The sequence below is a fragment of the Buceros rhinoceros genome, unplaced genomic scaffold (genome assembly GCF_000710305.1).
Source record: "Buceros rhinoceros silvestris isolate BGI_N320 unplaced genomic scaffold, ASM71030v1 scaffold2140, whole genome shotgun sequence".
NCBI classification, from domain to species: domain Eukaryota; kingdom Metazoa; phylum Chordata; class Aves; order Bucerotiformes; family Bucerotidae; genus Buceros; species Buceros rhinoceros.
In genome coordinates, this window is record NW_010391099.1 from 29,898 (window position 1) to 56,187 (window position 26,290).

The 26,290-nt window shown below is 46.5% G+C and overlaps 1 protein-coding gene across 1 annotated transcript in view; it reads left to right on the forward strand.

Moving 5' to 3' along the window:
- Window positions 1–3,660: 3,660 nt before the first annotated feature.
- Window positions 3,661–26,290, forward strand: part of DOCK10 (dedicator of cytokinesis 10) — an 85,272-nt gene continuing 62,642 nt past the window's right edge. The window contains exons 1-4 of the mRNA XM_010140063.1: window positions 3,661–3,762; window positions 12,281–12,400; window positions 18,227–18,316; window positions 24,632–24,714. Coding sequence (XP_010138365.1) covers window positions 3,661–3,762; window positions 12,281–12,400; window positions 18,227–18,316; window positions 24,632–24,714 — 395 coding nt within the window. The remainder of the gene's footprint in view (window positions 3,763–12,280; window positions 12,401–18,226; window positions 18,317–24,631; window positions 24,715–26,290) is intronic.

A 26,290-nucleotide genomic window follows, 5' to 3' on the forward strand; every position in this document is an offset into this window, starting at 1 on the left:
TCTGCTTTACCTGCCCTGCCCGGCGTGGAACCTTTAGGAGGTGCAGTTTTTCCATGCATTCAGGAACCACTACAGAACACACAGGTGAGACAACACGTGGTGTGCAGTCGTTGACGCCTCACTTCCAGTCTCACAGTCCCATTAGCGGATTTTTGGCCATCATTTCTGAAAATTTGTGAAGTAAAACATTCCAGGTCAGGCTTCATGGGACTCTGAACGCCCTGCTCAAGTTGCAGGTGTCCCTGCTCACTGCAGGGGGTTTGGGTTGGATGAGCTTGAAAAGTCTTTCTAACCCAAACTGTTCTATATTAACTCTCTTGTGTGTACCAGCAAGGTCTCCGAATTTTGTGACTTCCACATGCTACATCCATAACGTGGGACAGAAAAGGCTGGAAGGCGATGTGAAGTGAGATTTAAAAAATAAATAAGAATTTTTTTAGAAAGACATTTAAAAATTAAATTTGCTCCATAGCAACTCGAATATTCAGCCTGTTTTGGAGATTTTTTTTCCTGTTAGTTGAAGGTACATGCTTTAGGAACTGAATTTTTGTATCTGTGTGTGGCAGCTAGCAAAGCTCTGGTGAAATTCGTTTTCCAAGATTGCCTGACATCCTGTTGCAGCGGATTAGTGGTGTCCAGCAGCACCTTTTGACATATCACTGCATATCACAGAGTCACACTGAAGTCAGTGAAGCATGACAGTGAATAGATCTAAGAGGGAAATAAATTAAGTTGGACAGAAGCTCTAAGGAAATGTAGAAATTGAAAATTAAGAAGTTATTAAAGAAGCCATGACCCGTATCAGAGAACCGAATGCTGGTGGCTCTGAAGCAGAGGGAATGCGCAGCTATTCCTTAGCAGTGGATACCAAGTGTTGTTATTTCTCCTATCTAGACATTAAAAAGCTTCTCCAAATGCTGGGAACAGATGAAAATGTTCAGCAAAGACAGCAGAGCAGAGGGCAATTAAACCCTGAACTGTCTGCCTTATGTATGTCATTGTTTTTTTAAGTGCTTCAGCATCCTTGTGTTGCGTGTATGAACCAGATACAGCAGTTCACCAACATCAGCCACAGCCTGTGGGTTCCTTGTGGCCAAACACCTCTCTGCTCGGGATAATGGGGGCTGTTGGTGATACCCCTTGCCTTACACACAATCATTCTGAATTCAAAGCCACGCAGGAGCTGTGCTCATACTGAGATAATAAATTTTATTATCATCTTAAAGTACCTGATGTCATTAATCAAAGTGATGGAGAAGTCTTTGAGGAAATATCAGGAACTCTTTTACAGTCCCACTGATGCCAGTGAGGTTTGCTTTGTACTTCTGCTCCAGGACGAAGCTTTATAAGACGATTGACTGGTGATGCTGTTCCCCATTACAAGTGAGCGGGATTTGCATACAAAACAGGTCTGAGAAAGTGGAATCTTTATTTGCAGTTGTTTATTATTGGTTCTGTTTCTATCTCTGTGTGAATGCTGTAGCTTGTTTGTTATTTCATTGCTTCAACCTTTTAATGCCTCTGTTGAAAAAATACAATGCTCAGTGCCTTTAGCATTGAGTCTGAAAAACTGGCTGTCAGAGATATGGAAATAAATGAGGTTTAATAATACCAGGAGGGATAATCCTTTGGACAAAAGATACTCAGTGGAGTAAATTGGATAAGGACCAGCTGGAAACTTGAACCTAAGTTCATCTTTTGTATTATTTGGGAGTAACACAAGTTCATCAAAGTTTCAGGAAGCAGCGATGACCCTGGTCTCAGTGGAGAGGATGCCCTGGGAGGCTCCACAGTGCTGCTGGAGGCAGGAAGCTGGGAGAGGAAAGGGGAGATGGAGCTGGGCTCATTCTGTTGAATGGTTACAGAAAGGAGTGGAGAGACAGAAGAGCCTCTGAGAATTGATATCTGTTTAAAGTTAAGCCAGCTGATGGATCCAGCATTAAATTTAACTTCTGGTAAGGGCCTCTAGTCTTGGCAGCTGCATTCTCTGTGTTATGTGAGAGGCACTTGGGACTTGGTAGAGACAGCGAGGTGGTTTGGGAGAAAACAAGGGTGATTCCAGCTGGGTTAACGTTGTGGTGCTGTGTTGGTAGCCCCTTGAAACGTCCGCATACCTTGGCAAAGGGTTTCTGTTGTCTTTTCTGTTCTCTAGTGCCAGACTTAGACGCTTTTCACCACTAAGTAGGAGTATGGTGAGATCTGTCTTAAGCAGTCGCACAGCAGGCTGGTAGCAGTGTAAAGGAGGAAGGTAGTGAGGAGATGGGTTTAATTCATGCAGTTTCACCATGTATTAACTGTGGGAGACGAAAGCAAGCTCATCGGCCCGACGGGTTGTTCTGTAGTGCTCAGGTCAGACGTGCTGGGCTCGGTGTGGCTGCTCTCTGGAGTGGAAAGCCTTCATGTGGAACCATCATGGAAATTCTGCAGAGTTGGTTACTTTGGATCGAGTGTTACTAACACTGAAAAGTGCGTGAGAGAGTTCGTGGCATTATTGCTGGAAAGAGAAAGAATAAAAAGTGGCACTCAGGGTAAAGATGCAGATCTCAGAGTACTTAATTGAAACAAGTGACAAAAAAGATGCTTATCGTCCAATTTGCAAAAAACCCAGAATGAAAAAGCAGGAAAACTATCAATTTATTTCTTTCGGTTGTGCACACTGATATTAAGTACAAATAAAAACTGTAACGTGTGCCCCCCAAAGGAGTATGTGCTCAGGGAAATGAGCTTTGCTGCTGTAGCAGGATGGATCCTCAGCTGGCACCAGGGAGAAGAAAAGGGTCTGTGTGCGCACAGGGGTTGAGGAGCTGCTGTGATGGCCCCTGGGTGGGGTAAGGGGGTGAGGAGCTGCTGTGATGGCCCCTGGGTGGGGTAAGGGGGTGAGAAGCTGCTGCAGTTGCCCTTGGGCTCTTCCTGGCAGCTTTGCTCTCACCTGAGTTGAAGCAAGCAGTGATTTTTTTTTTTTGTAGTTGTCGAGTGACAGGTATTTCTAAACCCAGCTTTTTACAAGCCAAACACTTATTTTGCATATTATCGTGTAAATCTCTCTGTGTTTCCTTTTTTACAGCTGTCTGCAGATTTAGGAATTTGCAGGGTGCTTCCTCTTGTTGCAGTTTCACGCTGCTTTGAAAGGGGAACGGTTACCTTGGTCCAAGGGCAGAGCTGACTGGGGGCCTGGCAGCAGAACCTGTTGCCCCGTGCCCTGCGACGGTCTCGCCAGGAGGTGGCTATTGCCTGAGTGCCTGTTTTAGCTTGCAGATGTAGGAGCACATGAAGTAAGAGTGCAGCCAGGTTGGCTTGTGAATCGTGATGTGGAGAAAGGATGTGATGGGGTTTGAGGCAGAGAGAGGTGTTCAGTTGCGTTTTTTCCCGACGACTTCCTACTTTGATTTGCATGAGAGGCGGGGGCTGGCTGCGTTTATGGTTTACTGAGACACTCTGCCTTAATAGCAGCGTGTTATTCAGTGGAAGAGATGAGTTATTGCTGGTTTTCTTCTTCCTGTTCAGTTACTGTGGATACAGCATGTAAGTTTTAGACCTACTTCCCCCTCGAACAGTACCCGCAGCTTCCAGTCGTTGCGCCGAAGCTGCCGAAGGAAGGAGGTTCAAGGAGCCCGGTTCTTACAGAGAGGTTTGTTTGCTGCTTGAATTCCTCCGGGTACAATGAGCTTCCGCGGGATGTTCAGAAGGGAGCCCAGTGAGCTGAGGAGGAAGAGAAGGACTATTAGGCGAGTGAACCACAGAGAAATTCACAGATTGAGCTGCGTGAGTATGCACCCCTTCTTCCATCTCTCCTACAAACTTGGTAAGAAATTGCAGGTCAAACACTCTTCTGTGCATAAGGGTAGGATTTACTCCTTGGTGTGTACATAGAATTGACTGAGTCGCATCAGTCTGTGTGATGGGAATGTTGGAGAACGATTGCTGAAGCCTGACGCTGGAGGACGTGGAGTCCGGAAGTTCACAGAACTCAAGGGAAAATGTTATGTGGCATTGTGTCGTCCTTCAGACACATGCTGGGAACAGCATTGTGTGATGGGCTCTCTGGTAACACACTCTTGGTAGCTCGATGAAAATCTGGAGTAGGAAGCTACTCTCTGCTCTTTCAGGTCTCACAATCTGCTATGGGTGATTTGTGCCTCTCAAGGCCAGGAGGAGGAAGCCCCTGTCGTCCTGTAGTGCAGGGAGCGAGTGGGAAAAGCTCCAGAGCCCTTGGTCAAAGCTGCAGTGAGGTTCTGCCCCGCAAGGTCGACAGCAGCTTTGCCGGTGATGGCTTTGGGCCCGGACTGCACCTCCCGAACCTCTGGGCATGACCCTGGGCAGCTCCCGTTAACTGTGCTGTGCCTGAGCCTTCCTGACTGAAACTGAAACTGCCGGCGATTGTAGGTGAAGCGCCTAGAGCCTTCTGCTGAGAAGCCTCAGTGCTGATTTTCAGTGTAGTCTCAATTTGAGAGAGTGCTTTAGATGTTGAATGTTTAATGGCCTCCCCAAGAACAATTTGAGAACAGTAGGTCCTTTTCTTCACGGCAAGAGGTGTTTGGTGTTCTTCAGGAGTTTTGTGTGTCCGGTTACAAGCTGTGGTGGGGTGTGCATGCTGGAGGCTCTTCCCAGGCTCTTCTGCATGCCCAGTGGAACAGAAAATCAGTGATGATGCACTGGAGAAGATAATTCTCATTAACTTTTTTTAAACAGGAAGGAAGATAAATTTGCAGTTTCCACACTTGGTCACAGATTGATTAAGATGGTCAGTGGTTCATCTAGCAGAGCATTTGGCTCTCACTTGTGGCTAGCTGCTGTTTTGGATAGCTATTTTACAGGGAAACACATCTTTTTGGGAAGGCTGCCTTGCAGTGTATGTTCCTTCTGCCTTGAGCTATCAGCATTCAGTGGGAGATACCGGGTTTAAGCTCCGTGGTCTTGGCTCCCAAGAACAAATGCTGGTGGTGCCGCTGGAGGAATCTACCCTGGGCAGTTCTCAACGCTTTTGTGGGAAGAGGGCACTTGGCTTACCCTCTTAAATCCTGGTTGGGAGAGCTTTGGTCATGAGTGGTGAACAGAGCTCGCCAGAAGCGGTTGAAGCCTTCCAGGAAAGTAAGGCTGGAAGTAAACCAAAGCCCAAATAATAACAATAAATCAGCAGCCTGCCCGCAGGTAGAGGGGAATGTATTTGTTCGGTTTTGCCTGTATCCTGCGATAACAGCTGGGTCTGTTCAGCGTAGAGGTGCCAATAACCTTTTCATTGCTGTGATTTCGAAGAGTCGGTGACCGTGTGCCTGTTGCCTTGAGCTGGAAATAGGTACCATGCCTTTTTCACCCGAGGCTTATGATTCAGACTGCCCTGCCTGTGAAGTGGCTGCTGCTGTCACGCCAAGGACATCACTCGGGGGTTCAGGGAAGATGTTCTGATTTCTGGCCTTTTGAGACGTAGGACAGGCTGAGATGAGGTCACTGTGTCTTGCTATTCTGTGAGCGTATTTCTCTGTAGGTTGTTTAGCCCTTGGGAAACGCGGGCACACTTGGCTTCACTTTTGTGGCTTGTGACCTGTGTCTTTCTGCCCAGTATTTCATAACTGGAGCATGTTAAATCTTTGGCCTATGGGCACTTTTCGCTATCAATCAGGAGCCAACCTCTCCTTCGCATATCAATCTTCCGATGCTCCGGATTCCGAAGTGGCCTTAGCTCCCGTTGCAGCTTTACTGGCTGGTGTGTGTGGAGACCTTACTCCAGGAGTGTGTTTCTGAAAACTCTACGTTTAGACCTGCATTTTCTGTAGATGGACTTGTAGAATTTGCTGGAAACTCTTCCTTTTTTTTTTTTTTTTTGGTAAAACTAATTATCATCTGATTAGTTTTAATTGATTGTAGGTCGTTAATTGAGCTCTGTGGTTGACAAGGTTTTTGCTCTTGTTTATGACCTCTGTGTGTAAATGACTGGATAGCTGGATAATTGATGGGGGGTTGGTGATGTCAAGGAAACAATCGTAATTTTAACGTCATTGTGAGAGCTGGGTTTATATTGGTCACGTATAGATGATACTGATTTTACTGATACAGCCTCTGTGGAAATACTTGCAGTTACTCACTCAGCTATGTAGCATGGATAATACGTATAAGGCATGAAGAGATAAGTAGCCATAGTGTAGGTAGGAGAAGGGAGATAACTTGATGAGTAAAATGAGGTAGAACAGCACGTATGAGATTTCCCTGTGGGACAGTGACTTCTACCAAGTACCCTCCAGAGGTCAAACGGTATATTTGAAAAGTTTATTTAGAGCTAAAGCAAACATTTTTGTCTGTTGTTTTTGCTTCAGGGGCTTCTGAAGTGCCTGAGCTCCTTTTAGAAACACTGTTTGCTCAGCTTACAGGTCTAGTACTTGCTGCATTTGAATTTTAGTCCTGAATTGAAAACAGGCAGTGTGGTTTCCGTACGCCCTGGGTTGCAACTTCATCAGCAGACTCACAAAGTGATCAAAGTCTTTATGTGTGCATGTGTATCCACAGACAGTCACAAGTGCTGTTTGCATAAACTTTGTACTGGAAGCTGAAAAGTTTTGGTCAAACGCACTACGTGCAGGTCGCGAGATGGATTTGTTAGCGCTCCTCTTTGCAACCATGAATCTGCCCGCCTGAGCCCGTGCTGGAAAAAGCGAACATGAAGCAGAGTGTTTGCAGAACAGTTGAACCAGACTCACCCCAGCATCCCCTTGGTGGTGCCTGGCACGGGACAGTTCACTTCTCCTTCCCTGGGGTCTAGTCATTGCTAATGAGGCAAGTGGCCGGGAGGCAGGTCCTCTCCGCTGCCCCACAGCTCCCATCCCTTCTTCCCAGTTCCCTTCCACTGCTTCCAACCCGGCTGGCAGATGTCTTTGGCTTTTGCTTGCTTTCTACATGACTAGATTCAGCGTGGTAGCTTTAAAGAAAACCTTTTGTGGCTATAACTGCTCTTTTTTTCTGGCTAGGGTCAGGTAAGGGGGCTGAAGTGGCTGAGCGTTGCCAGGTTTAGAGATCTCTGTAAATTAAACTTAAAAAAAACCCTCTCAAGATACTTCACAAGACTTTCTTGTTTTTCCCCTGAAGTGACCTGTGGGCAAATATTTAGTCTAAGCTTCAGAAGAACTCGCTATTTAGAAGCTGTCATTTTTGACATTGACATTTCACTTCAAAACGTAGCAGTTTCTGTAGAGGTCTGCTGGTCAGTCGCATGATGGTGCTGATTTTAGTAATTTTCTGATTTAATGACATTTGTTTATCTCCTTCCTAAAGAGGGTCTCCAGCTGCTGCATAATCACAGAGCACAAGTTGGCTGTGTGTTACCTGGAATGTTTTGCAGACTTATGTTGGTAATTTTATCTACTGTCTAAAATGGCAAGTGCTGGTTGTTGGAGATGTATTTACACACCCGTGCACGTAGCTTCCTGGGTCAGAAAGTGCTGCAGGTGTACGACTGTGGTCCAGAAACAGAAATCAGAGACACTTATGACTAAGTCAAGCACAGCATAAAGCCCCCCCTCTCCGCCCATCACGGATGCTGAGCTGAGCCACCAGTCCTGTGTGGCTTGCACGGCTTAACCATGAGTGAGAGAGTTGTACGGAGCCTAATGCTTTCCAAATTCGTAACGAAAGCAACGACAGTCTCGCTTGAGCAATAAAAGGTAATAGAAAGAGTGGGTCACTCCCAGCTGCCTGAGAACAGGACTCTGTGAGAGAACCACTCCTCTGTGGTTGGAGGAGTCGTAACGGTGGCCGCCCAGCGAGTGGCTGGCTGGAGGAGCTGCGCGTCTGCTGGCCCAGCAGTCCAAGTGAAAACGATCTCAGTTCACCCATCCGCATGCAAGGGACTTCCATTTCTCAAGAATTTCACTCGCTGAGTTCTCTCACAGTAACTTTTAAAGCTGGAAAACGTGTAAAGTGGAGCTTTCTAGGTTTGGATCCACAAAAGAATGGTGATTTCCAGGGTGAACAATTAGGTTTCGTCCCATCCTCACTGTGTTTGTACCGACCAAGTCTCATTCAGTCAAGCCAATCTCTTAAGCATGTCGATCAGGATTTGCTTTGAATAAAGAGGCTTTAATGAAAGAAGGTGACTTTTTACCTTCCTTATTCCCAGCAGGATCTTCCGCAGGTTTCCCTGCCTTTGCACTCTTAAGCTGATAGGTACTACAGCCTTCTGGAAGCGTGGTTTCCAATCCCTAGGAGTTTGGGGGGGTTTGAATCTTTTTGTGATTCTTTGCAATCCTCTCTGTCCCAGAATCTAGTGGGAACTGGCAATCCCCTTAACGAAATTTACTGGCGTGTTGGCGTCACCACTGACCCTGGAGAGTGTGTCGGTTGAGCTGTGCTGCCCTGAAAGACTGGCTGGGATCTTTCCAAGCGCAGTTCTCTAGGGTTTGCTGAAAGACGTGGCAAATTAGACATTTTGGACCTGGCAAGTGAATGTGTTTTAGGGTGGAAGGGAGGGGGTGCGACAGAAAATTTTCCTTGTGCCACTCGTTTTAATAAATTTGACTGTGGATGACATACTGAGCCAAAAGTAGCCTTTATGCCATGGCCGGAGAGTTCACTGATGGCAGGTCGATACATACCAGGCCAAGTCATCGTGAAAACGGCAAGATCTAAATAACGTAAAATAAAAGGAAGGACCATCTGCCTGCTGGTTCTGGCTGTGCTTCCCTGTCCTTTCCCCAAGTGCCTTCTGCAGACCCTGAATTTCCTCCCGTGGAAATCACCCCAGGCACCAAACCACTGAATGGTGATAGAAGCGCGTGTCAGTTCTTCAAAAAAGAAGTAGTTTTGGTGACTCCATGACAAGAGAATAGTTTTCTAGCCTCAGCTGCTGAGTAGTGTCTGAGCCTGTATTGTCTGATGGGTTAAACTCAGACTTTATGCTGCACCTCCTCCAAAAAGTCACAGAGTCCTGACTCTTCTTTAGCTTCAGTTTGGACAGGCTTGGCCAAGAAATATTAAATCGGCCCACCCTGATGGAATAAAATTAACTACATATATTAACCATACGAAAAAACCCTCAAGTCATGTATTATGCCAGAGACAGTATTTCATGGGGAAAGGCAAGGCATAACAGGAAGTGTGAGAAGCTCTTCATGTGGATGTTATCCCAGAACGGAATTTAATTTGCTGTTGTGAGTTTTAGTAAGTTTGGGCTGGGTTAACAGTATCGTTGAGAAGTCTGTAAAAACTGAAGGAAGGTCATGCTGTTATTTCTCTGGTCCTTTCTCTGGAAAGTCTGCCCACTTCAGCATTTCAAGTGTGTACTAGAATGAATTGTAATTTTACACAAGCCATCGCTTGGAGGGAGTGTGAAATCAGAGTCCTGCTGGATCTTGACCCATCTGGCCATCACAGTTCTTTTGACTCTATGAGCATGCAGTGGATCCTCCTCTCATGAAGATATTTTAGTTCAGGTAAATGATGGAGCCCATCAGCTTGAATTCTTTCTGTGAATGTCTGTCTTCAATGGTCTTCTTCCTGCGTGGGGAAGAGAAGAAATTCATTTAAACATCAGTATTAAATTCAGTAAATTTTAGATACTCAGGATTTGGTGTCTGGGAATAATATCTCTTTAAAGCATTAGAAAATCATAGCTTTTGGTCCAGTTCATTTTTAGAATGGGGAAGTGCTTAGGATGACTATCCAGTCTCAGTTACATCATTTCCTGCTTTAGTGAGTGTTCACAGAAGTACGACTTCAGGAGGATGATAGATAAGTCATTCTGTGCTGTAGCTATGACAAGAAGATGGGTACTGGCATAAATGCACAACGTGTGCAGTGGAGGCAAGACACGAACCACATCTGTTTCTGTACAATGATTTTTGAGGGTATTTTTGGTCATTATTACAAGGAAGAACAGGGCTTTTGTACCCACACTAGATGATGATGGCCACCAAGCCGCGTGTGTCTGGTGGAATTAGGACTGTTTCACCTGGGTGAAATTCAGTGATGATGATCCCTCTGTGGTGTTGGCTCTGGCGCTCGTTAAAGATCTCTTCACTACCCAAAGAGGGTTTGGAAAAGCGCTTCAAGGACAATTAGGGCCTGAGTTAAATGATACGGCCATGGTCGTTGTAGCAGATGAGGAGCTGGCAGTGCCTTTTTACTAGATGTATTCACAACTGTTTCAGTACAACTACGTGTGGTTCATTACTCACGGCAGAGAGAGAATATAAAAAGCATTGTAAAAATCCGAGCCAGCCTCATTCGATCTTGGCACAGATTGCTGGGTTGGTCCATTTCCAAAACGAGTAGACAAGTTAAATTGAGAAGAGGCAGCGCTACGGTTATTAAAATAGCTTTAAATCAGCCCTCCTCATTTACAAATCCCTGCTAGTGCTCACAGGCACTAGCTAATCCCGGCATCGCTGTGATGGGAGAAGTGAGCAGCCATCCCATGCCTTCCAGACACCAGCTGCAGCAGCTGCCGCTTCCCATCCCAGCCCCTGAGCTTGCAGGGCTGAGCTCTGCACAACCCGGAGTACTGGTTCTGCAGAGGATGGAGTCCCTGTCCCCACTGCGCAGTCTGAGGGTCCATAAGAACGTGCAGGGTCGATCGAGGCATCGTGTTCCTTGCTCAGTGTTGGCAGGGAAGGGACGAGGGGATCTCTGCAGCCCCGGTGTGTGGATGAGGATGGGCCGTTAGCAGCTCTGATTGGTGGGAGTTGGTATAACACAGAGTTTGATTTCACACAGGATTTTGCTGTAATGCTGTAGAAGGAAGAATGGCATTGGTCTCTGCATCAATAGAAATCCATCACCATAAATGAAGTGCTTCGCTGACAAGTTTTTGCAGTGGTTTTGATAGCATCGTATCTGCTTACGTTGAGAGACATTTGGGCTGCGTACATTTCTGGAAGGACTTCGCTGCGAACATCTGTTCAAACGCTTCCATCGGATCATGTACTTTGCGGTACCAAGAGCAAGAGAATTTGTGCGGTGGGAGCAGCGATGTTTCTCTGCTTCGGGTTTTCTCCAGCTGCGTACTTGTCTCACATGAACGACCTTGCAGCTGTTGAGGAGAAGGTTTCCCCTGGAGAGTTTTGGGCAGCTATCAGGAGTGGCTTTCCGAGTGCTGCCACTTTCTGGAGAGGAGAGGGGCCACTCTGATGCAGCTAACCCTGCCTCCACCCGTGTCTGAACATCTGTGTGACCTTTGTTTGGAAGGACATGTAGCTATGTTCACCCTAGCCTCACAGGGGTTTGCAGGCTCCTCATTCTGGCAGCCCCAGCAAAAAGGGGGGTTTCCGCTGGTGTGGAGAACCTACAAGTGCTGCACGTTTTCAGGGTATTCCCTCATATTTCAAGAGAAATCCCAAGATTTGTGGGATCCCCCAGCTCGCTCTTAGTCTATGACTTCCACAGGAAGGTGGTTACTGATGTTGTTAGCTTTCTTTATGGTTTTTTGAGGAGTTTTGAAAATGAATGTTAATGATGTTTCCAGGGAGCATCTGACCTGGATTACTGTTGTGCTGACACATCTCTGGGTTTGAAGAGTGGACATTTATGGTTTCAATGCCATGTCTGACTTACTAATAAATGAGATTGTTGCGAAACCATTAGCTGAATGGTATCTGCTCTATGTAGGGACGTTCTCAGCATAGTAGTCAATGTCACAAACTTTCTACGTGTTTTAGTGAAACTTCTACACAGGAAGCTGCCTGCATGAAACACTCGTACTTCATCAATGTCAGTGCATGCGTTTTTTCCACTTTTACTCTGAGTTTTCTTGTTAAGTGGTTGCTATAAGGTTTCCTGCCATGGGGATGGGTCCCAGATAGTTTATTCCAGGAGAATAACCGTTGGATTATTACCAAGTAAAACAATGGGGAGGCACTCACAAGCTACCAGCAGTCCACTCTGTAAAACAGTGAAGAAATTAGTGGGTCACTTAATCTAAAACATTTTAGCACGGAGTCCCTTCAGTTCAAACTGTGTCCATCTGTCTAATTGCCAGTGTGTATGTATGGAGAAAGAGAGAGAGTGTTCCGAGAATGACGGGGAGGTTGATGTGGTGGGTTTGGTCCCTGTAACCTGCTGACAGGTTGTTCCTGAGGTACCAGATGGAGAGTGATCGGTACGACCACCCAGCTCCCTCACTGCTGCTGTTCTTGTACGAGCTCCGCTGCAGTGAGCTGGGAAGAAGTGAGGGATGGGGAAAGTTATTAATACTTTGGTGTAAAGAAGGAAAAATGCAGCAGATCGCAGTTTGTGAAGGGGGGAGGAAGGCAAATTCAAGCGTGGAGAGATTACCGGATCTTTTCTTTATTTTCCACAGCAGGAAAAACCCAAACTCCTGGAGCCTTTGGATTACGAAGCTGTTATCACAGAGATTGAAAAAAACATTGGGGACAACCAGTTCAGGGATCTGATATTATTCCCCAACGATGACTTTTCAGTAAGTACAAGACAAATACGTGTTATTCTTTCTCTTAGGTTTGTCTGCTCATTTATTTATTTTACCTTCATTGCTAGAGGGAGAGCCAGAAGTTGTCCAAGATTTTCTTAATTTATGCCTTCTCTCCCTCCCACCAGCTTCACTCTGTTGCTTCTCCTCTGACATTTGTAGAGGAGTGAACTTGCTGTTCAGGACTGGATAAAGCTCAAAGCCCTGGTTGTTACCAACTCTGTTTCAGGAACTCAGAAAATTATATTATTCCATAACGCATCCTTGTCTGTTTGCTCAGCATGGCACTGTTTTGGCCAGTGCTGGGATCTCTCCCTCCTATTATAATCTAATTTAATCACACTCGTGTAATTTATATCCAGTCTTTCTGATCCTATTCCGTTTAAAAATTTAGGTTTTGGAGAAAAGGTGTTGTCTGATGGAAATGCATCGTCATTTGTGCCTGGTTGTAGCTGCTGTGTGAGCTCTTCCCATCAGCCTGTGGCACTGCTGTCCCGTGGGGCCAGCTTAATCCAATCGGCCGCTTTGTTCTGCTGAATGGCTCCATTTCCTTGGTGACATTAACTGAGTTAATGTGCTCATGGGATTGAGAGAAAACTAAACAGGATAGATTTCCTCATCACCATTAATTCCTTTATCCATTTTGCACATTTGTGAAGTTACGAAATTGAAATTCAGCATTATGGAGCTGACTAGACATACCGCGCGCTGCCACGAGGCCCCCGAGCTCATCATCGTCTACATTTAGAGTAACCGAGCTTGAGGCAGTGAAGCAAACCCTCTCAGCGAAAGAAGAATCTTGTCCTGCTGCCTGAGACCTCTGCCTGTCCAACCGTGTTTTCATATCCTTATTTTAATTTCCTTTTGAGCTCTCGCTGCCTGGCTTGTGGCTTGTAGTAGCTACTTCTATTTTGTTATGTTACTCTGCATAATCTGGTTAAATAACAGAAGAAGAAAAAGATTAATCCAGGTAAGAGAGGTGCTCACAGAGCAGAGGTGGCAGCTACTCGGCGGGGGCAGCGTTAGGCAGGCGCATACCCTGTCTCCAATAAACCTGTCTCTTTTAGGAAAGCCGGTGCCACCGGCCGGGACCACAGAGCTCGCAGAGCAGAGGGGTGTTCAGCTGCACAGCATCTGTTTACAGCCCTGCTGCTGCCTGCTGCAGTATCACCTGCCCGCAGCAGCCTGGCTCGGCCATCTGAGCAGGAAGAGAACCGGGCTTGACTGAATTAGGAGGTGCTCAGCCTGCTCTGAGTGTTATTTAATGTGATAATGCCCCAGGAAATGGTGGACATTCCTGTTCAACTCCTAATGACTACGATTGCCGCAGACTTTGTGGCTCAGTCTTGACGCAGCCCCGGTGTTAGCACATGCGCAGAAGTGTCTCCAGAGTGAAACCCCACCAAAAGAGAGAGCTCAGGTAGTGAGCAGAAGAGAAAATTCTAGTAGAAAATTTTAGTAAAGATTTCCCATTTCTGGATATGAGTCAGCTACCATCAGAGCCGCTGCATTGTCAGGTCTTCCATCTCTTTTGCTTTCTCTCTTTGAATTCAATTCATAGACAATGCAGTTCTTCTCACGAGATCTTTGTGGGTCGCTTCCAACATCTTAGGAGATGTCTGTGGAACCGTGAGGAATTCTTGGTGTCAAGTGTTTGATTGTACGTGCAAGTATTTAGTAGGTACTTCAGTTTGCTGTGGTGTAAAAGCACATTAAACTCTCTGGGTCGTGAGACTTTGTTCCTCCTTCTCTCCCCACGTGCTATTTTTAAAAGCTCTCTTTGAAAAGTGGAACTTGGGCTTTTTTAAACCGACTGTGTAAATATGGCTGACTTGAACCAGCAATAGAAAGAAGAATTCATTGCCTGAATTTAGGACGGGTGTGAGGTGGCAGAGCTTACCTGTGTGATGCAAAACCTTCAGCCTGACACATGCTCCTGGCCCTCTGGGCTCTAGAAAACCCTCCCAGTATCTCAGAGCCATAGGAGGGGCTGAGTCCTGTAGGGCTGGTACTCCCCACCGCTGCAGCTGTGACTCCTTCCAGGCTCCTTTTTTTTCCAGCTCTGAACAAAGGAGAGCCCAAATCTCCCTGTGTTTCGTACCGTGGCAGCTCTGCTGTCTAGGTGTTGTGCAGGGGCAAAAGTCGGTCGTTTGGGTACAGGAGTTCACAGCAGAGCCAGGTGCATCTCTAAGGGGAGAGGGCAGGAGCAGGCAGCGACAGTGCCTCTTCACGTGAGCGCATGGGCGCAGGACTTGGAGCCTCCTTGGAGATAACCCTGTAAACCGCTCAGTTCTTTCTAGGCTCAGAGGAGTTAAGTGGTGAGATCACGGGTGCTTTTCGTTAGCACATGACTTATCTCCCGCTTTCCCATGTGTCAGGCAGAATCTGCTCATCCTTAGAGGAGCAGGAGTTGAGTCCGTTGTTCTCATGAGTAATGGGATATGGGTGTCCTTTACATGCAGGGAGGAGGAGCGGGAAATTGAGAGGTATCTCTGCTTGGATTTGCAGGTTTTGGTAAAGTCAAGTAAATGTGTTTACTCGCATGAAAATGGGGCTGAGCAGCTTTTCTGTAGAGAGATCAAATCTATGTGTTAGCACAGAGGAACGTGCGGTTAGCTCTCTCCGAAGGGCTGCCTTTGCAGGAAGTGAATACAATCATTTTTGATGCCTCCGTCTGAAGATTTAACCCCTGGTAACATGCTTTCAGCCAAGAGCCGTTCAGGTTGATTCAGGGTGAAAGTGTTTGAAATGGCTGATGGATTTTGAACTCCGTTTTCATGTACTAAACTCACCATGTCCGTGGGAAGGAGACGCTGACTGAAGACGTTATTCCTTATCAATTGTTCAACTTGTGGCTTTCACCGTAGAAAGAGGACGGAGGAAGAGAGGGAATTTAATTAAATTGCACCTTACAACTCGTCAAGCAGGCGGGGCCAGTGGTTGATGCAAATGAGGCAGCCTGGCTCAGAAATCGCTGTTGGTTATAGGGTACTTGTGCAAAACAGATTTAAAAAATAGTTGTGGAATTCAGTGTTTGGGGCTGGTACCTGCATTATTTGGTTTGCATGCACGCATGGGGAGGTAGAACAGACAGTTGCCATGATCGCCCAAGCAGCAGAAAATTAGGCTGCATTCAAAGCACGTTCATAAATGCTGAATTCTGTAAATGAAATCCTTTATTTTTGTGCTGACCCTTTCAGAAGCACGGTGTGGCTGGGATTTAGCTGTTCTCTGAAGTAGAGAGGTTTTGGTGAATACACACTATGCCTGATCAGCCTTTAAGAGAGTTTCACGTTGGAAGTAATCAGCTATGAAGAGGAAGTGTTTTTTGTGGCAAGGCTTCTGCAGCGACGTGGTTGAACATAACTAATTCTCAGAAGGGAAGTGCTTTGTAGTTTTTAAAACAAGTTTAAATATAACAATACACACGATTTTCCATGTCCCAATTCTATGAGAATCAACCTGTGATATTCTTTGGCAAAGTCGTTAAGGCAAATATTAGCTGGCTTGGTCAGTGTGGTGGTATCAGTTGACAAGCCTCGTATTAGGTAAAAAAATTTACTTACTATATATATTTAAAAAAAAAAAACCCTGGAAACTAACTTCTGCATAATGCATGGGGCAGATAAGTTGTGTTGGGAGCAAGCAGAGCAGGTTGTTGGTCTCTCTGCAGCTTCGTCGCCATCCCGACGGGGTCAGTGCAGGCAGCATCACACATCTCTTCTCTCGCAGCCTCCCACCCTGCTGTGGTCTGGAAGCAGTGGCTGATCTTCACTGGTGGTGATACCGTGGAAGGACGGCGTGCGTGCTTTATGGCTGGTGCTGCTTTGTTCTGGCGGGGCACTCGCTGTGGTCTGGAAGCAGTGGCTGATCTTCACTGGTGGTGATACCGTGGAAGGACGGCGTGCGTGCTTTATGGCTGCTGCTGCTTGGCTATGGCGGCCCAGCCATGGGGACAACCATGTATGGTGGACATCCTCAGGGGCACGGGGGTTTCAGCTGGGGTCAGAGATTGGGTCTTCTCGGGACTGTTTAAAAAAACAGTCTTAAAGTGTCACCTGTCTGTGAAGTAAAAGTAATGAAGTGCGTTCCAGAGACTGTGGGTATTGCTGGGAAGTCCCTAAGTAACCCAAGGATTCGGAAGTCTCCATGGGGACAACCATGTATGGTGGACATCCTCAGGGGCACGGGGGTTTCAGCTGGGGTCAGAGATTGGGTCTTCTCGGGACTGTTTAAAAAAACAGTCTTAAAGTGTCACCTGTCTGTGAAGTAAAAGTAATGAAGTGCGTTCCAGAGACTGTGGGTATTGCTGGGAAGTCCCTAAGTAACCCAAGGATTCGGAAGTCTTTGCTAAATGTGGCTTGAAAATTCATACTTCTGCATCTGCTGTCTCTTTTACTCCCAGATTAAATGATTGAATAAATCTCCACGCAGGTTCTGGTGGTAGAGGTGGGCAGAGCCCAGGAACCCCTATTTAGGAAACTGTGCTTAGTTTGGCAGGATTAGATGGGTTTTTCACTTGGTGGGGTCTGCAAGGCACCAATATATTATTTGTGGGAGCCAGAGTGTTTTAATGATGTTGTATTCTGAGCTATCGAGATGAAACAAAAACTTTGGGGAACCCCGTGGTGATACATGCCTTTCTTTCATGATTACTCATGGAACGTGATGGAGGGGAACTGGTGAGGTCTGGGTAAACTGTAAGTAAAAATGAGGTCAATGATATCCAGGCAGTTGTCACACAGAGTGCTTCAGTTTGGAGAGAAAAAACATCCCTTTTTAGTCCGAGCCTGGGGACTGGGAGGAGATCTGCTGCGGGCTGCTTCACCGTGTTGGTGCTGGTTCTGCATGTGCCCTTTGTGGTGGAGGAGAAACTGGGCTTGGGAGGTCAGATTCCTCTTGGGTTCAGTCCCGCATTGTCTCAAGTGGTGGAGTTTACTCCATAGTAATTGAGAGCATGACTTGGGCTGCTGGGGTTGGGTTGGGTTGGGTTTGGTTTCCCCTCGGATGGCAGAGGAAACAAGAGAGCCAGAGCTGTGCGCTAGTTTAGAGCACCCCGAAGCTTCCTCCCGGGTGACTGTGCCTTGCCGCCCCTGGCTCACAGAGGGGAACACTGCTGGTGGCCCTGGCCTCTCACAGGCCTGGTGGGAACTCGGGGAAGCTCAGCTCCTTGTGGAGACCTTCTGGAGATCCGCTTCTCTGTGTGGTTTCCTGCGGTGGGAACAAGCCAGCTCAGGCGGGAGCTGCTCTGGAGCAGCAGCTGCTGGGTCTGACAGGAGACTGCAGGACGCGTCGGGAGCGCACGTCCTGCACCCCCGGGTGGAAGTGCTCCACAGAGAGCTGCTGCCTGGTTCCACTTGCTTTCCGGCCATCGAGCTGTCCTGTGACAGCAGCTTGCTGCGAGGACTCTGCTCCTCTCTTCTTCCAGAGAGCCCAAGCTCTTTGCTCTGCTTTCACCCTTGCGGAAGTGGAGCAGAGGGAGCCGTAGCGCTGCTGGCTTTGGCATGTGTTTCTGGGAGAGGATGTAAGGAAGACTCGATGACTCTCTTTTATCTGAAACCTCGGAGACTGGAAGAAGCTTGCTGCCAGCAGTCTGTCCGAACGCTGCTCTTGCTCATGATGAATGCTGTAGCTGATAGTATTGAGCTGTGTGTGGGCAGGAGCGGGGTCGTGGCGGTTGGTATGCATGTGTATTGGCCGCAGGACAGATGGAAAAATGCAGGCTGCAATAATTGGGTTCTTAACCTCTTCATGAGGCAAAGCTGCTGTTCTGTCACTCTGACTAATTTGCCTTTTTTTTTTGTTTTTTTTTGTCAGACAGACACAATTTCGCTGGAAATCAGGACGCTGTATCCCTCTGTACCTGAAGATGCAGAACAAAAAGCAGAAAGTTTATTTGTTAAAGAGGTAAATATCTAGTGTGTGTGTCCTTTAGTTTTCAATAAAACCAAGGGTTTGGGGGAGGCTTGCCCTGATTACACTGAACCTCTCTTTCCTTCTGATACCGTTTAGGGGGTTGGAATCTGGTTTGAATTCTGGAGGCCAGAAAGAGGGGAGGGTTAATGGCATACCTGCCACTTCTGAGATGTTTGTACTCAGAAAAATGGCAAATGCGCAGAATCAAGCTCTCATTTGGGGTTTTCCAGCTGCAGTCCTTGCCACTACCAGCTCCCTGATGCTGCTGTTCTTACACAAGTGGTGATCTGATCACGCTTTGCACTTGGAGAACACTGGTATCTTTCAAAAAAATAACCATTTAGCCCTGGTTTAGACTGCTAGTTATCACATGGCTCCTACCTTACTCAGAGGTGCATATTACAGCAGTCTGAGGAGTAGTTACACTGTGAAGGATGTGTGAATACTGATTTATAATCAGTATGTAGAGTCTGTTCTACCTGCACAGCAAAAAAGTCAAGCAGAGTTCTTCCACGGCAGTTAGTCCCACCAGCAGAGATGGGTTCCTTTACCTTTAAAAAGCCCTTTTAGTAGTCATTTTGTCTCCATACCAGAAGGCTGATCTCTCTGCTGCCTCAGGAATACCTCAGGTTGTCCCTAGTTTTGTCACTGTGAAGGACACTGAAGGTACTGGCCAGAGAGATTTACTTTAGGCAGCTCTCTGAACCTTCCCCATCTTTCGGGAGAGGTTCAAAGTGTAGCTCCTCGTTTGCATTAACAAAACAGATTTATGAATCTGATCTATGAAATTTTCAGCCAGCTTCTATAAGGGATTTAATTCCAAGCACTTAAAGTTAGCCTGTCACCAGCGTGTTCTCTGCCTTTTTTTGGCAGATGGGGGTTTCTCCCACCTGGCTGCCTGGTGTGGATGAGTGTGGGCTGTTCCATAGGTGCTATAGCTGCAAGATGATTTGTGGAGGAAAAGTCAGTGGCAGACAAATACAGGGATAAAATAAAATCCAAGACTAGGCAGAAATGTAGCTTCTGAATTGTGTGTGACAGGACATTTTACAGGCTGGCCCTGTTTTTCGCTCTAGCTGGTCTAGAAAGAGCAGTAACAACTTACTGCCAGCTCCCATTGCCTGGACTTGGCCATCTTTCTTGATGTGACAGTGGGGTTAAAAGAGAACACAGCCTGTGGAATTACCTGCCTTCCCAGAAGCCTTGCTGCTCTCTCAGCACTTTGGGGTCTGCTTTTTATTTGAAGGTTCCACAAGCTGCAAGGCCAGCGCTGTGCTCGTGGCTTCACAGAGAAAGCGGTGGGTCTAAAAATGGAACAGAACGCACAGAGTCTGGGAATCATTACAGCTGAGTACTCCAAGGGGATGCTAATGTCAACCTGGTAAAATACATATTGAGCACATCTATTGGCTTTCTCTGCAATACCAGTGAGCCAGGGGGAGGGGAGACGAGCAAAGCAGTGGAAAAAAACCAGTACAGCAGAACTAAGCCTGTGCACGGAACAGGAGCAGAATAAGACCCTGTTTTAAAGTAGTACTGCACATGTTCCACCTTGCCACAAAGCCAAAAGCTATATATAAAATGAATTAAGCTCCAGGAAAAGGGTGGTTTCTGGTCCAGAATTAAGGCCAGCTCAGCACGGGGTGCTGTGAAGACCTGTGGCTGAGGTCCACTGCAGCGATTGCACAGCTCTGTGCTGGCCCAGCAGCAGTCTGGGGTGTTCCAGGCTGGCGTTCAGTGCCTCTGGATAGTTGTGCAGGAGGGGAGGTGGTGACCTTCATTTCTTTCTTTTGGACCTGTATAAAAGTCAACACTTTACTCAGTGAAGGAGTCTTCTCTTTCTTCACGTGTTCTATGATACCATGAGCAGTGAAGGCTTCCATCTTGTATGTACTTGTCTATCTGTTGGTCAGCTGGACTTGTTACAGCCCAGGATTGAATGTCTAATTCCTGATGGGGCTGTTGGGGAAGCTGTACAAAGGCAGTGTCCAGCTTCATCTCGCTGAAGCCGTTGTGGTGTTCCCTGCAAGTGGTAATGGCTGTCTCTCCTCGCCACGCTGTTTCAGTACTTTAGCAAGTGCCTCGAGGACGTGGCCAGGTCAGTTAGCTACACCTGAAGAGTCTGCTGCTGGAGGTGGAACTAAATCTCTTTATATGGCACAAGATGAGGATGTGGTACTGAATCTGTTTCAAGAGCTCAGGTCCATGATCTCCTGTCTCATCGTCTGGACCTTTGGTGGTGTTCAGATGGTCTTGTCTATAAGGTCAGTTGAAAGGGCTGTCAGGAGTCAGTGATAATGCCTTAAACTCCTGCCTGGCTCTTCCTGGTGTTCATTTCCCACTGGAGGCAGTGGGAATGCTTGAGTTCCACCTCCAGCTCTTTCACTGTCAGAGTGCTTCAAGGATCAGGTTTTTCTCCCCAGCCCTTACTAAAATCCATACCTATGACAGCCGGGGGATTCAACCAGAGTCCTTTGCTCAAGGAAAAAAAGAAAAACAAAACAGTCCTTTGAGGTGCAGCAGGACGACCTGACCGCCTGTGCACATTGGTTTATGGGTGTAAAAGAGCTGACGAGCCAGATGAGGACAGATAAGGTGACGCTGCTGAAGAAGGCTTTCCGTATGGGTCCCATTCGATGCTGCCCACCTGTAGTGGGAGATTTGTGCCTCGAGTTGTCTGATTCAGTTCTCTTAATACTGCTTTAGATTCCTCAGTAACCAAAACCTTTCACTTTGGTGATGTTCAGGTCTTATGGTACTGGGTGAGGCAGAAGAGCTTAATTTAAGAAAGATCTCTAACCTTCTCCTTTCTGCTGAAATGGTAAAACAAAAATTTAAAAAAATAAAATACAGGTGACTAGAATACATAAATAGTCCTATATTTTCTATAGGATGCAGAGAGAATAAGTATTGTACATTTTATGACTGATTAATATCTGAGTCCCTTTATTAATTTACACCTAGTCATTAGGTACATTCTAAAGGTAGTACTTTGTGAATCCATCTTTCCTATGCTTGTTGTCATCTTAGGATGTTTTTTCCTTAACTTCCTTAACTTAGGCAGGAGGAGCTGGAATAACTAAAGTGGGTGCCAAGAAAAGGGAGTGTCCAGAAACTTTTAAAGCCACAGTAAAATTGTCTTCAGTGGTTTTTTTTCCTAAACATTCCTGACTTCCTCGAGTTCTGTGCTGTGCCATGCTGTTTCCTCCCAAATTTGGAATGTTCTCCTGCCCCACAGTCTGCTGCATGTGTTTGTGCCAGTCAGTGCTGTCCTCACGGGCCATCATTTTGACAAACAGAAACATTGATGTTGCAAGGAACAAAAATAAAATTCTTTGTTGGTTGCATGGCTGTGTCGCTGGGCTTCACGCTGTGTGTGAGCTGGCTTTGCTGGGACACAGCTCCAGAACGGCTCATCAGTGGTTCTGAGGACCCCATCGAAGACAAGCCAGGAGAGTTGCTTTCCAGTGCTTCAGGGTGTTGGATTCACTCATGCTTCTCTCCCTTCCCATTCTCTTTTCTTTTTTCCACTCCAGAAGGTTCTTCTGGAGGGTGAATCTAAGTGCCTCTTGCACCGTGGCAGCCGTCGTGCTGCTGTCACCAGAACCAGAGCTACGTGCAGGTGGAAGCAGCCAGTGACTTGTCTCTCTAAGGAAGAATTAGGCCAGCTGGGCAACGAGATGAAAGAAAAGGGATGACCCGTGCTGGGTAGGGCCCGTGGGCCTGGGCTGTGCAGCCTGCCACACAACAATGCAGTAGGAAAGTTCATGCAAATATGTGCCAGCCCTCCCACGTCGCGAAACTTCCATTTCTCTGTCTATCTTGTTCCTCCCCCACAGTCCACTTGAGCTCCACGGCCCCTGGGCTGGAGCCCCTGCTCTTGGCCGGGAGCGGTAGCAGCCGGGTCTGGCCTCTTGAGGAAATCTCTGCCTCCAGAAAGGCTTGTCTTGCTCCTTAAATCAGGCTCTCGGGTACTTTGCCTTGTGGCTAAAATTCTATTTCCAATAACAATTACAAAAAATATATTAAAAGCCAGTGCAGTCAGCAGAAGTATTTGTGGTTTTTTGGGAATAAGCTGAAGAGAAGATGCTGTAACTTTTTGACTTGTAAAGTAGCTCTTGTTGCAGCGATAGCTGCAGAAAGCTGGTTCAAGAACAGTGGTAGCTTGTCTTTTGTGAATTTACTGAATGGTCCTTGAATGTGCTGCTTGTCCCCGTTCATTTTTATTTTGGTTAGCTTTTTCTTGGAGGAGCACAATAAACCTTTATCATTGTAAGCTAAACGACTGTGGCCCACTCTATATGTTATTCACAACTGGGTTTTGGAACACATAGGCCTATAACGTTTGCAATAAAAGCCAGCGTTGAGAATTCTCTGTGGGCTTTAATTGCATCTGTTAAGGAGATTACTTGGGATTGAAAGTTCCACGGGCAAGAAGTGGTCCTTTCTGTTGAAGGTTCAGCTGGTTTATGTTCGCCAAGCAGAAAGCAACCGAAGGGTGAATTGGAGGGTCTGTGCTCCTCCTCCCAGTGTTCAATGAATGTTCATGGACTTGTGGAGAGCAGGGTCTGCGTGGCTCTTGTAGAGTATTCTTCTGGCCCAGGTGACTATCAAATAGTTCTAGCTCAGACTGAGATCACAAATGCAAGTGTGATCAAGTTGCTTTATGAAGATTCACAGAACAGGCTGGTCTTTAGTTGTTTGGTTGGGTTCTTTTTTTTTTCCTCTATTCAGGTGAAGTGCAGACAGAGTTGGAGTGGTGGAGGAACACGGTTGTTAGGGTGGGCTTTGGACCTGACTGAGTGCTGAGTAATTTAGGCAAGCTTTAAGTTTTCAACCCAGCTCAGCTGGGCTAAGAACTTGGTGTTTTTGAAGTCCAGATGTTTGCTCCAGCAGCCTGATAATCAGTCTCTGACCCTCTGAGGCAGAGACTACTGTGCAAGGAGTGACTCCATGGCAGAGGCTGGCGGCGGGGAGAGGGAATTCTCATAGTTGGTTAGAGGAGTAGTAACTGAGCATGTCCCTTTGTTGCCTTTTCTTCTACCTCCTCCGCGTAGCTTTTGGTGTTTAAATACCTTTGATCTATCCTTTATTCTATTGTCCTTGTGTCCTGGAGTCTCATCCTTCCCATGACTTCCCATGAGACCATCTTTCCTGTTCCCACCTCAGATTCCTTTCAGAGCTGCTGCCGCCTTTTTCTCTGCTGTAGATCTCCACCATTTTCCTTCCTGACGTGTCTCCTCTTCCCTGTGGTCTTAGGCAGCAGCTTCACTCCTGCTGCTAGCTTTTAGGCTCAATCCCTCTCTTTCTTCCTGTCCTTGGGCTGCTGCAAATGTTCAGGTGGGGTGTGGGGAGAAAATAATACAGTGCTGGGCTAAATTCTTCAGCATCCTGTGCAAGTATCAGTTTGCAAGAATCCCTGGGAATTCTGATGTTGTGTCGTGTTTCTTGTCGTTGATGTTTACCTTGTCAGTAACCGTACATATTTCACGCACCTTGTTGCCTTGAAGAATGCCATGCTGTGTTTAATTACATTGATAAATGTTCTGCACTGAGTAAATCACACCATTATTCTGGTCTGTTGGACAGCGTAGCAAAGCCCTTCAGTATAGTCTTTGTTCCCTTCTTTAAGGGGGATGAATATATTAAGGACAAATTCAAAAGATGAATGGAAAACCAGTAAGGAATTTTTTTAAAATGAAAGCTCCAAGAAGATGATGAGATGACTGTGCAGATTCAGCGTGGCAGGGAAGATGAGACTCTGATGACAAATGCTGGTCCTATTATATATTAAGATACTCCTGAGCGTTAAGAGGCTAAAGATCAATCCTTAAGGGCAGAACGAAAAGCAGAGGGCTCATGCTGCAACAAGGAGGAATAGAAGGAGTAGGAAAAATGTGTTTACAACGTAAGGCTTAGGTAGTGAAACAGGATGAAAAATGTGTAAGAGATGTCCATGGAGAAAGTCAGGCCTAAACTAGGTGGTGTCTTCTGAGGCAGTAGTGATATAATTTAACGATGCTTCCTCCAAAGCAGATGAGAACCAGTAAAGCATGTCAGATTGCTCTCAGCCCCCTCCGCCACCCAGCACGATTCAGCGCATTTGATGTAAAAGGGAAATTGTGCTTCAAAATGTGGAAGTGTGCGACCCTAACTTTCCTTGGAGCGCTGAGCACCCAGCTGGGAAGGAGAAGAGTATGTTCTCTGGCACAAAGGACTCCCTCAGATCTTTCTGGTTCTCCTGCCTCCTCGAGTCTCAATAGTTGTAGTAATGCTGTTGCTGCTGTTTGTGTTTTTTCTCTTTAGGCTTGTAAATACTACAGTTCCCAGTGGCACGTTGTGAACTACAAATACGAGCAGTATTCAGAAGACTTCCGACACTTACCGCAGTAAGATCGAGCACAAGTTCTCCTTTTTTTCTCTCTTTTTTCCCTATTAGGTTTGTGTCATTTTGCTGAGCTGTGTCCATATTTGCACTTTCCTTTGCCTAACACGCTCTGCTTGTTTTACTGTATTTATAGTGCCTTGCATTTTTAAAAAGGGGAAGAAAAGGTCCTTTAGCAAAAGTTCACGACTCTGCAGAATTCACCAGTATCAACAAACTCTATTAGTGCTGATTCAAATCCTTAGAAGCGTATTTGCGTATTCCAAGCACAGTTGATACAGCAAAGCTGGCTTTCCATTTTCCTTAATAATGCATAAATGTCACTCACCTTTAACAGGGATTAATTCTCCTTTTAGTTACCCTGTGTAACAGCGGAGTAGGATTTCACTTAGTGCTGGGTAAGCAGGCGTCCCTTCCGTGCTTGGAGGCAGGACGTTAAACTTAGTGTAGAGGTGCTGGGAGGGGAAGGAACAGGTGCCTGGACTTGAGTGGGAAGAGAATAAGAATTTGGTGCTTGTTCCTTCAAGCATCAGTTTCTACCCATGCTCCTGTTTCTGGCAGGTTTGTATCCTCTGCCCTGGGAACTGTTGCAGGGAGTAGCTAATGAAATCCTTGAGCCCCCAAACGAGCTGTCTGCCCACCTCTGCTCCTGGCATTCAAGGCCTTAAAACCATGACACTGACTGAAAAAGGTTGTTTCGCCCACACCTCACACACAGGAGAGGGGGCTCCAGCCTCGGGCAGGATGGAAACTCGTACCTGCTACAGATATTATTGCAGCTATCGCTAAACTGGTGCTTGTGGTCCCTTCAGATGCTGCGTGCAGAGGGGTTTGTGCTGTGAGCCTGCCCATGGATCCCTGTTCTCCCTTGAGTGTTGGCATCTTTATGAGCAGCCAACGTGCTCGCACAAAAAGCCGTGAAGAGCAGTTCTGCCAATCGGAGATTGTGAACGTACCTTTTCTTAAGTACCCGGTGGGCTGATTGTTTTAGAGAATTGAAGAACGTTTGCAGCACGGCGGTGTTCCATTTAATCTTCAGCATCTTCGCCCTGATGAAATATGCATTGAGCAGACGCAGCTGTAGTGCTCTGTGCTGAAGGACGTTTGAGCCGATTACTCCAACCCTTCCACGAAGGTTGTTCTAAATGGTGCTTAATACGATTTGCTTTTGTGTGTTCATGCTCCAGGGCGGTTACGGTGTCTCCTATCTTACTTCTTTCCCCTCTCACACAGAGGATTATAACAAAAAAGCAGTGCTGGTTTGTCAGAACACAGCCCTCAGGAGGGGTTCAGGTGCGGCACTGGTAGATGTTTCAAAGCAAAGTTATTCCCAGAGCGTCTGTTTTGTTTGCTGACAGTTGCCGAGGCTTTTTTGAGCTTAACATAGCTTAAAACAGAGCTGATTTGGAGTCCACCTCGTTTCATACCATTTCCAGCCTCCTCAGCATCAGCAAACTTTGATTTGCATGCACATGGTACAAAGCTCAGTGGTTTAGACTAAATCTTCTCGTTAAAAATAAAGTGGCTGGGTACATCCTTGTTGTAGTGTTGGATCTCTCTGCTGTCCCTCACTGCTGTCA